The 11,507-nt window shown below is 45.9% G+C and overlaps 1 protein-coding gene across 1 annotated transcript in view; it reads left to right on the top strand.

Moving 5' to 3' along the window:
* Positions 1-612: 612 nt before the first annotated feature.
* Positions 613-11,507, top strand: part of MAN1C1 (mannosidase alpha class 1C member 1) — a 128,995-nt gene continuing 118,100 nt past the window's right edge. Inside the window, exon 1 of the mRNA XM_007459137.1 lies at positions 613-1,152. Coding sequence (XP_007459199.1) covers positions 613-1,152 — 540 coding nt within the window. The remainder of the gene's footprint in view (positions 1,153-11,507) is intronic.

Raw genomic sequence — 11,507 nt, 5'->3', positions numbered from 1 at the left:
TGTCCCTATAGCCAAGCCCCGGCACTGTCGCGACCCGGCCGGGCCGGCGCGCTCTCGGAGCGCAGCTGACACGCCGGCCCCGCCGCCACCTCTCCCCCGGAGCCGACCCCCTCTGGAAACTGCTTCTGAATCTAAAACTTTGGGCCGAGGGGCTGAGGGCGGCTCGGAGCGGGGACGAGGCCTGCGTGCGCCTCTCCGCGCCGACAGCCTGGGCGCCGCGGACGGCATGTGACGGCCCCGGCGGCCGCCGCAGCGCGGGAAACCGCGGGCCCCGCGGGCTCCGGCCGCTGCGAGGAGGGGCCGCGCGGCGGCCGGAGGGAAGGCTGCGGCGCGCGGTTGACCCCTGCGGGCCCGGGCCCCGAGCCGTGCCGCCTCGCTCGCCCGGGCCCCGCCGAGGCCGCTGCTCCCCCGTCCCGGCGCAGGAGGACTCGCTCCAAACTCCCTGAACTTTAGGAGCAGCCCCCGCAGGGCGAAACTCTCAGGGGCCCCCACCCCGGGCGGCGCCCCTCGACGACCTCCCCTCGCCGAACCCCCTGCTGACAAGTGCCTGGACTCTCAGGGCCTCAGGGGCCCGGCCGGAACTGACTGTCCCCAGCCCCGTGCCCGGCAACGATGCTCATGAGGAAAGTGCCCGGCTTCGTCCCGGCCTCCCCGTGGGGGCTGCGGCTGCCGCAGAAGTTCCTTTTCCTTCTCTTCCTCTCCGGCCTCGTCACCCTGTGCTTCGGGGCCCTGTTCCTGCTGCCCAACTCCTCTCGCCTCAAGCGCCTCTTCCTGGCCCCCCGGACCCAGCAGCCCGGCCTGGAGGCAGTGGCCCAAGTCGCCGGCCACCCCCTGACCCGCGAGCAGGAGTCGCCTCCGAACCCGGCCCCCGCGGCTCCAGCCCCGGGTGAGGACGACCCCAGGAGCCAAGCCAGCCCCCGCCGCAGGAAAGGGTGGCTGCGGCGCACCCGCCCCACCGGGCCGCGGGAGGAGGCCACGGCGGCCCGGGGCAGCAGCGCCACGGCCCTCAGACCGCAGGAGGGGAGCATCTCCTCTAGCTTTGACTTCAACGCCTTCCGAAGCCGCCTCCGCCACCCGGTCCTGGGCACTAGGGCCGACAAGAGTAAGGAGCCCCAGAGCCTAGTTCAAAGCCAGCGGGAGAAAATCAAGGAGGTAAGGACTCTTCTCCCCACACAAAAGAAAAGACCGTCTTGTGCTTCCATCCATTTCCCCTGGGCCCAGTCACTCCCGGGCTCCCTGGTCTACTCTAGGTCCTCCAGGCACACTCTATACCCTCCTCCCAAACTTCCCACCTTCACTCCTGCCTGCACCATTTTCCACTACCGGGTTCAGTTAATCATCCCCACCCCCGATGGTAGCTGAACCACTGGACCAACTTTCCCCCACCCCCAGACTCTGGTCTTTCCAGTCCAGTCCTCAGCCCAGGTGGGGCCTGCTCCCTCCCTTTGTGGAGATGTTAATAAGATTTTTGTGGAGTTGCTAGTTAGGCTCATTAATGGACACCCTTTCTGTTTGAAGGGACCAAGAGCCATGTTGTTTCTCAATGTGTGTCTTTAAATCGTGACATCTCCCAACCCCCTTTAGGATCTGCTACCTGGAAAGCCAGGATTTGGGGGGTATTTGGTGACCTGCAAGTATTTTGTAGTCTAGCCAGCAACCTACAAGCCAGAGGATGTTGTGCATTCTTGCTAACTGTTTCTATTGAGCTTTGGAACAGCTGTACGTAATTGCATGTGATGCAAGGAGCAATGATCCCTAAGGCGTTGGTAATGTTACAGAAGCTCTGAGGTTATTGGCTTAATGTAGCAGGTCTTGGACTTGTTCCCTGTAGGGATTGTACCAGAGAGGGGTTAGAAGGATCACTTTGAGTCTGAATCTTAGTCTTAATTTAAGAAACCAAAAGCAAACGCAGCCTCACCGTGGCTTGAAGACAGTTGCCAAGCCACCACTGATAACTAAATGTTCTGCTCAACCCCTGTTAGAGCTGCCTACTGTTGGAGCCGCCTGCGCGAGGTTTTTGCCCAGCACTGCAGAGGGGGCTGCAGTGACACCCCCGGGCCACGAGGGGGCTGTGGGCAAGCAGTGGGCCAGGGTCTCCTCCCTAGAAAGGAGAGGATGCTCCCCCCATCCCGGTGGACCCAGAATGAAAGGACTGCTTCTGTCTGGACTTCTTGGTTTGCTGCAGAGCAGTCAGCAAGTCTGCCCTGATTTCCAGGGAGAGCAGGCAGCAAGAGTCAGGACCTGCCCTGTCAAGACCTGCTTAGAGCCAGTGGAGAGCTTAGCTGTCCTCCTCTCCTTGTCCAGTGTATCCTGTCTCCCAACGCTCACCTCTCCCTACTTATCTCTGCTGTTGTTACTCAGCCTTCTATGCTAAGCCCTGTGGAGACTCTATCTTAACTAGCAGTCACTGGACATTTTGTGATGTCAGTATAGGAAACCACAAAGATGAGTCCTTGTTTCCCGTGTGCAAGCACACACTCTCAGTTTCCAAATTCTTGTTGAAATCCCAAAGGTTAATTGAAGCCTGGAACTTGCAGTAGCTAAGAAAGGGGCATCATTTCTCCCCCACTGGTTAAGGAGCTGTGTTGTTGAATACTCACCTGAACCACCCCAGCTCCCTTTCCTAAAGCTGCCTCTGAAAACATTAACCCTTTCAGACCTCCTTGGAGGGCAGTAACCCGCAGTGAAATTACGTATAAACTATATGCATGCAGTTTTTCACGGGGTGGAGAGCTGCCATCAGATCTTTAAAAGGCTGCCCCAAAGGATTAAGAGTTACTTGCTGCCCTCTTCAAAAGGTGCTTTCTGCATTTGCATCTAGATATGGAACCCATTTCTGAGAGCCTGCGGTTGGGAGCCATGTGGGAAGGAGGGTGGGCTGTCTAGTGGGGGACCAGGTTCTGCCCCTCAATACAAAGAGAACCTCTCTTGTGGGCAGAGGCTGGGGGTGGTGGGAGGTGTGGAGACTCTTCTTTGCAGGTGGATGTAAAGTAACACAGTGGGTGGAGGTCTGTGTTGGTTGCCAGATGTCTGGATCTTTCTATCTGGCATCGCTGTACACCCCTGGTAGTAGCTGGAAGCCTGCTTGTCTATACCTGCAGTTGTTCAGTGAGCCCCCTCTTACTATCTTGAAGACCTTAAGCTCCTCAGAATGGACGGGACGGGACTATATACACTTATTATATTTTGAAGCCCATTTTCTCTTCAGGCTTCTTGAGTTTGGACCTCCCCCGCTCCCCAAACAACCTGAAAAAATGTGGGGCAGAGTGTTTGTTTTAGCTGTTAACACACAGTTAACTTCCCTGGTGTCCCACCTGATGAGGAATGCAGTTGACAATTGCTGGAGGATGTCTTTATTTCCTTCTCATTTAAATTTCTATCTGTGCCATGCCCACGGGTAGATCATTTTAGAAAGGTGCCTGTTTTCATAAAAGGGACTGTTGCTTTCCTCTCTGGCTTGTTTTTTTTCCAGACGTGGATTGATTAGACCTCAGGAGCAGAGGGACAGCTAGCATCAGATAAAAAGGGCTCTGTTCTTATAAGATGAGGTTTTTAAAGCGAAAGTAAACTTCAAGAGAGATTCAGAGAGGGTGATAAATGAGAGTGAATAAAGACTGGACACTTGGGCTCTAGATCAATGAAGCATACTTATGAACATTCTAGTTTGAGAGATGGACATGGGCTCAAGGTCTCTGCTGATAAGATGGGCTGAAGCTGCATGTTCTCGGTGTAGACACATCAGGAAACAATCTGTCACTAGAACCAACATTTTCTCCTCAGTTCGCAATTTTGGAACCTTGGAGGAGGCAGTGTGGTGGAAAGGGGAACCCGGAGGACATTGATTCGAGTCTCAGCTCAACTGTCTGACTTTGGACAAGCCACCTCCTCTCCTTCCTGGGCTTTATTTTTCCTTCTGTAAAATGGGATGAGAGAGGGGGGAAGAGGCTGGTCACAAACTCTTGCTTCCAGACCTGGCCCCTAAGTAGACTGCCAGTCTGGCCAGGGACTCCTTAGCAGCTGGGCTTTTCCCAGCTGTTTTCGGCATGTCTTAGTTCCATGAAGTAAGGGAAAATGTTGTGTTGTTGTTGATGATGGTGATGGTGTTCACTGTTGTATCCCTAGCACCTAGTCAAGAGTAGATATTCACATAGTTGATTAAGTTAAGTATTCCTCTCACCCATATTGAATTTTAAAGATGGGATTGAACAGTGACAGATCCTCCTCTTGGGATCGTGGAGAGTAAAGGGGTTGGTGAGAGTGAGAAACAGCTTGCTAGCAGCCTTTCCTTTCAGATCTGATGATTATATAGGAAATTATTGTTATAATTATTTTAGGGGACCTTGGTCATAGGTGGGTTTCTCTTCAAGTTCAATAGACTTTTCTTACACATGACAAGAGTTGGGAGTGAATAGCTTGTCAGGGTTACATCCCAGTGAAAGGTTTCAACCTATGTTGTGTCCTACTAATGATGGTTGGTTGCTGATCTGGAGCACCTCAGTTGTCCCTTCAGTGAAGGGAGCTTTTGTTAAAGGGAATTGGGCAGAGTAGGGCTGTGAGAACATAGCACTGGAGTGGGGCTGCCCCTAGCCCATAGGAACAATGTGGATTGAATTTTACCCCCATCCCCGTCCCCTCTGCCCAGTGCCCTTATGCACCACTGTATGTGGCAGCCGCCCTGAGTGTCTAACCTGGGTTCAAGTCCTAGCCATGCCATCAACCTTGGCCTCAGGGGAAAATTCCTGTTTATCACTGGGCCTCAGTTTTCGTGGTAAAATGAAGAGACTGGCATTTAGGGGAGCCTTTTCTCTCCCTCGCTCCCACCTGTTTGCTGTTTTGTTTACGGATCTGCCCAAGCACCTAGAATAGGATATGACACTTAGTTGGAGCCCAGATACTTAGTTGGAGCCCAGAGTGGCTACAGGAAAGATCTATAAACTAACAGTTAAGGTTACTGGTGGCAGAAGCTGGGTCTTCTTCCTGAGGGTACATGGAATCTAAGAGTCATAGAGTAGGGGCCACAGCAAGGTTTGGGGGCTTGGCTCTGTGACCCAAGAAGCCTTTTAGAAGTTGCAGTAATTTTCCAAGTGCAAGTCTAACTTAAAGGGACTGGAGAGGTGGCAGCCGTGAGTAAAATCTTTCATGCCTGGATAGCAGGCATCTGGAGGATGCCCGAATCACTCTGGAGTCTCTGAGACTTGGCAGGGAGTGCCCCAGCTCTTGCCTTCCATGTCTGCTGTGTTAAGCCTCCAGGATATTGCTCATTGTGATATGTGAGTATGTCTGAATAAGTCATCTTGGCAAATGATCTTTGCTCCCCATTAATGGGCTGGTTCGTTAGTCATGTGTGGTTTCTCTGTATATCTGATTTATCACTGCTAGTCCCAGGGACAGGTAGAAAAATTAAAAGGCTTTGTGTTCTTTGTAGCATGTGAATCTGAGGCTGTGAGATGTTCAGGATAATTAATATTAGGAACACCTCAGATTTAAATAGCTTTCCTTTGAAGAGCTCTGTTTCAGTTGAAAATCCAGTGAAGATATTTCCCCCTTGTCCTTCCGTTTCTCTCTTGTCCTGCTCTATGATACATTTCATATAGACAGGAAGATTGCCCTATATTAACCAGACAGGTCCCTTGGGAGACCCTTACGTCATAAGCCCAGCTATACACTTCATTCTTCTTCCTTAGAACTGAGCACTGCAAGTAGACCAAAGCTTAGACCTTGTCCCCACCAGGTGTATGACTTAACACCCACAGGTTGGGTGGATCTCTGCTTTCATTGTGAGCTGCACCATAATTTTAGGGACTTGGTGCAGGCATTCCAAGAGCAATTGCTTCTCAGGCCTCACATCCTTAACTCTGTTTTTAGTGTTAGCTTTAGAAACAAATAGTACAATGACTTTTAAAAGTCAGCTGCTTATTTCACACTTTAGTTAGCAGGGGGGTAAGCACATAGATTACCCTGCAGTTTTCAGAGTGACTGATTTACATCTGAGCTCAAGAAATGCCTTTTCTCTAGCTTTTCCCGAAGACTGATCCATTACTCCACCAAAAAATAAATATCGTGATGTATATCAGGCATACTTTGCTCAAAGGACTTACGTCTTTTCTCTTACTGAAGAAAATAAATCAGGTTCACAGATTGGAAAGCCCCATGCAGGGAAGCTGTTTGGTAATCTAGGTGGGCAACCAGCCTGTGGGTACTGTCTCTGGCGTGGGGGAAGGTGCCTGAGTCTGCATCCTAAGTCAAGTCTGCACTAAGGGAGGTGTGGTGGGGACTTCAGGAAATTCTCTCGCTGCCTTGCTTTCTTTAGCCAGGTCAGGAAAGACTTAACAAGGGTATTATGGACAGGATTCAGGAGAGCATAATGGGCATTTATTACATTAACTTTAAAAGAGGGGCCATACTTGGAGCAGGGGTGAGTGTCATGAACCAAGGATTATTATTATTCCAGTTCTGTGCATCTGCAGTCCAAAAAGACCAGGCTCATTCAAATAAGCTCTGGTTCTTGATTTCCCACTATCCTGGGGCCAAGGCCTAATGCACAAGTATTTGCATAATTTGGGGAAAACAACAGACTTTTTAAGCTCTGTATTCTCATGGCAGATGATGGTAAGAAAAAAACTGGAGATTCCTTAAGGACTTCTGAGGACTCAAGGACCTCAGTCCCACTCCCCTTCCCTCTTTCACCCCCACTAGGCTCTGGGGGCTAGTTAATAGCCAAGGCAGTATGGTTTTGTTTCTCTTAAATGCAGGGTGTGGCTGAGATCACTGTCAGACCTGTTTTTTGGTGTCTCCATCCCCAAAGAGAACTGAAGCCACGGAGACCATAGCTGCAGTCTGTGGCCTCAGTGTGGTGGTCCAGTTGTAGGTATTTCTTCCCTTGAGAAGGCTGTTTTCTAAGATTTGGGTTGAGGGCTCTCCAAACTCAATAGGCAGGTGGTCAGAACAGCTCTTACTCACAAGGGGGTCTGAGTATGTCTCTTAACTCTGAATTTTCATTAATTAAAGGCTAAGACTAGGGAGGTTGTCCATCTGTTTTAGTGCAGTACCAGAGTGGTAACTTTTACAGAAGAAACTTGGGCGTGCTGATTAGTGTCCTAAATAGATAAGCAATAATTATGATTTCACCTGGCATGCTCTGGGAGTCAGCTGCTCTACAGGCGAAACTTCTAGGCAAACACCTTTCACTAAATAACAACCATTTTCAGTGGCTGAATAATAGTAGATTCTTCTCCCCTCGTTCCACCTCTGCCATGACTTGGGGTCACCATAAAATCCACTGTGCAATACAGCGTGTCCCATAGGGCCTGATGAGTCATTTAGGTAAGACTGCCGGCCTCTCAATGCCTGTGTTTTGTGTTCTCATCTTATTTTTTTACAACAACCCTGTGATGCAGGTGCTATCTATTTATTTCAGTATAACTTACATATAGGGAAATGCACAGATCTTAAATACAAAGTTTGCTCAATTTTAACAATTGCAGAAAACCATATAAGCCACACCCCTATGAAGATATAGAACATTCCCATCATCTGAGAAAGTTCCCTCCGCTCCTTCCCAAGCAGTCTCCCATCATCCACCCCCAACCACTGTTTTGATTTGTTGCCAGAGATTAGTTTCACCTGTTCTAGAACTTCAACTAAATGGAGTAGTACCATATATGCCATTCTGCTCAAGGCTTCTTTCACTGAGGCTAATGTTTTTGAAATTCCTTCATGTTGTGTGTATCAGTGTTTCATTCCTTTTCATTGTTGAGATGTATTCTGTTGTATGAATATCCCACAATTTGTTTATCCATTCACCTGTGGTTGGACTTTTTGGTTGTTTCCAGTGTTTGGCTATCAAGCTGTTATGAACATTTTATGCACAATTCTTTAGGTATATTTTCATATGTGTCAATATCTAGGAGTATAATTGCTGGCTCATAGAGTAAATGTATGTTTAACTTAAAAGAAACTGGAAACACTTTTCCCAAGTAGTTAGACCCATCAGCAAAGTGTTGAGAGTTCTGCATTTCCACCAACACTTGGTATAGTACACCTTTTTAGGTTTAGCCATGATATTTGATGTGTAGTGATATTTAATTGTGGTGTTTTTTAAAAAATATTTATTAATTTATTCATTCATTTATTTTGGCTGGGCTGGGTCTTAGTTGCGGCATGCCGGATCTTCGTTGTGGCATGCAGCATCTTTAGTTGTGGCATGAGGACTTCTTAGTTGCAGCATGCAGACTCTTAGTTGTGGCATGCATGCGGGATCTAGTTCCCTGACCAGGGATCGAATCCAGAACCCCTGCATTGGGAACGCAGAGTCTTACCCACTGGACCACCATGGAAGTCCCTTAATTGTGTGTGTGTGGTTTTTAAAAATTAATTAATTAATTTTTATTTTTGGCTGTGTTGGGTCTTCGTTGCTGCATGCAGGCTTTCTCTAGTTGTGGCCAGCAGGGGCTACTCTTCGTTGTGGTGCGTGGGCTTCTCTTGTTGTGGAGCATGGGCTCCAGGTGCGTGGGCTTCAGTAGTTGTGGCACTTGGGCTCAGTAGTTGTGGCGTGCAGGCTCAGTAGTTGTGGTGCACAGGCTTAGTTGCTCTGCGGCCTGTGGGATCTTCCTGGACCAGGGCTTGAACCCGTGTCCCCTGCATTGGCAGGCAGCTTCTTAACCACTGTGCCACCGGGGAAGTCCCCTTAATTGTGGTTTTAATTTTTGTTTCCCTTTTAACTATTGATATTGAACATCTTTTCATATGTTTATCTGCCATTTCTTTATCTTTCTTTTAAGTCTGTGTTCAGATCTTTTGCCCCCCTTTTTTAAATTAAAAAAAAATTGAGTGTTTATTATCTTATTGAATTTTAGAAATCCTTTGCTCATTTTGGATATGTCCTTTGTCAGATGTATATACTCATACTCTATGGTTTGTCTTTTCATTTTCTTAATAGTGTCAGTCAAAGAGCAGAAGTTTTAAATTTTGATGAAGTCCAGTGTATCAATGTTTTCTTTTATGGTTAGTACTTTTGTGTGTACTTTCAAAAAAAAATTCTTTGTCTACCCCAAGGTCATGAAGATAGTCTCCTTTTAATTCCAGAAGCTTTATCATTTTAGTTTTTACATTTAGGTCTCTCATCTGCTTCAAATTAATTTTTGTATATGGTGTGAGGTAGGGGTTGAAGTTCTTTATTTTCATTTAAATGTCCAGTTGTTTAGCACCATTTGTTGAAAAAGCTTTCTTTTCCCCATTGAATTGCTTTGATGCCATGTTAGCTTAATTTACTATATGTATGTAGCTGTATTTCTGGACACTTCTGTTCTATTGATTTGTCTTTATGCCAATTCATACTTTTTTTTAGTGTAATTATTAGTATGAGTGTGTTTGAGCTAACCGTCATTTTTTTTGAGTTCTCGTTCATTTTTTTGTATCAGTTTTTTTTTTAATTCAAAAAATTTTATTGGAGTATAGTTGATTTACAATGTTGTGTTACTTTCAGGTGTACAGCAGTGAATCAGTTATACATATACGGATTTCCACTCTTTTTTAGATTCTTTTCTCATGTAGGCCATTATAGAGTATTGAGTAGAGTTCCCTGTGCTATACAGTAGGTTCTTATTGGTTATCTATTTTGTATATAGTAGTGTGTGTATGTCAATCCCAATCTCCCAGTTTGTCCTCCTGCCCCCACCTTATCCCCTGATAAGCATAAGTTTGTTTTCTAGATCTGTGACTCTACTCCTGTTTTGTAAATAAGTTCATTTGTACCCTTTTTTTAGATTCCACATATAAGTGATATCATATGATATTTGTCTTTCTGTGTCTGACTTCACTCAGTATGACAATCTCTAGGTCTATCCATGTTGCTGCAAATGGCATTATTTTGTTCTTTTTTATGGCTGAGTAATAAGCCAACCATCTTGCTATTTCTGGGGATTTTTGGTTTTGGGGTTTTTTTTCTGTTTTTTTATTGAAGTATAGTTGATTTACAATGTTGTGTTAGTTTCAGGTGTACAGCAAAGTGATTCAGATATATAGATATAGATATATGACCTTTTTCAGATTCTTTTCCATTATAGGTTATTATAAGATATTGAATATAGTTCCCTGTGCTATACAGTAGGTCCTTGTTTCAATTCATACTGTCTTGATGCTGGGGCTTTATAGTAAGTCTTAAAAACAGGTAGCATGGGGCTTCCCTGGTGGCACAGTGGTTGAGAGTCCGCCTGCCGATGCAGGGGACGCGGGTTCGTGCCCCGGTCCGGGAGGATCCCGCATGCCGTGGAGCAGCTGGGCCCATGGGCCATGGCCGCTGGGCCTGTGCGTCTGGAGCCTGTGCTCCGCAGCGGGAGAGGCCACAGCAGTGAGAGGCCTGTGTACAGGAAAAAAAAAAAAAAAAACAGCATGATTCCTCCATCTTTGAACTTCTTTTTCAAAACGGCTTTAGTTATTATAAATCCTTTGCATTTTTGCCTACATTTGAGAATAAGCATGAATAAGCATGTCAGAAAAATCCTGCTGGGATTCTGATTGGATTTGCCTTGAACCTGTAAATTGAATTCCTCTGAACATTTCTTTTAGTGTAGGTCTACTGGTGACAAATGCTTGGAGCTTTTGTTTTCTGAAAGTGTCTCTATTTTGCCCTCCTTTTAAAAGGATATTTTTGCTTGATATAGAATTTTAAGTTGATTTTTCCTCCCTTTCTTTACATGAAAGACCCATTGTCTTGTAACTTGCATTGTTTCTGATAAGAGATTAGAGTATATTCCCCTGCATGTAATGTCTTTCCCTTCCTGTTGGATGCTATTAAGATTTTCTCTTTGTTTTTAAGTCATTTGACTATGCTGTGCCTAAATGTGGATGTGATTGTTTATCCTTCTTGGGGCTTGTTGAGATTCTTGTGTCTATGGGTTGATATTTTTCTTCAAGTTTGGAAAAATTTTGGCCCATATTTTTTCAATATTTTTCCTACCCTAATCTGTCTTTCTTTTAGAACTCAACTTACATATAAGTTAATTTGCTTGATATTTTCCTAGAAGTCACTGAGTCTGTGTTCATTTTCTTTTCAGTCTTTATCTCTGTGCTTTGGTGTGGGTAATTTATATTAACCCATCTTCAATTTCACTGAACTTTTCTTCTGTAGTATGTAATCTGTTGTTAAGCCCACCCAGTGAATTTTTAATTTTCATGTATGTTTTTACTTCTAGAATTTCCATTTGGGCCTTTTTCATTGTTTTGGGCTCTCCAATTTTCACATCTGTTCACTCATTGTTTCCAGATTTTCTTTTAAGTCCTAAGGCATATTTGTAATAGCTTTTCAAAAAGTCTTTTTATGCCAACATCTTTGTCATCATTGGGTCTGTCCCTGTTGACTGTTTTCTCTCGTGGTTATGGGTCACATTTTCCTACATCTTCATGTAACACTAGTCATTTGTAAAAATGTTATGCCAAACATTATGAATGCTACTTTTTTGAGATTCTAGATTCATCTGCTTTTTTTTTTTTTTTTTTTTTTTTTTTTT

This window comes from Lipotes vexillifer, unplaced genomic scaffold (assembly GCF_000442215.2).
Source record: "Lipotes vexillifer unplaced genomic scaffold, Lipotes_vexillifer_v1.1 scaffold496, whole genome shotgun sequence".
Classification (NCBI taxonomy): Eukaryota; Metazoa; Chordata; class Mammalia; order Artiodactyla; family Lipotidae; genus Lipotes; species Lipotes vexillifer.
The sequence above is the reverse complement of the archived record's forward strand: the minus strand, read 5'-3'. Positions and strand labels throughout refer to the sequence as shown.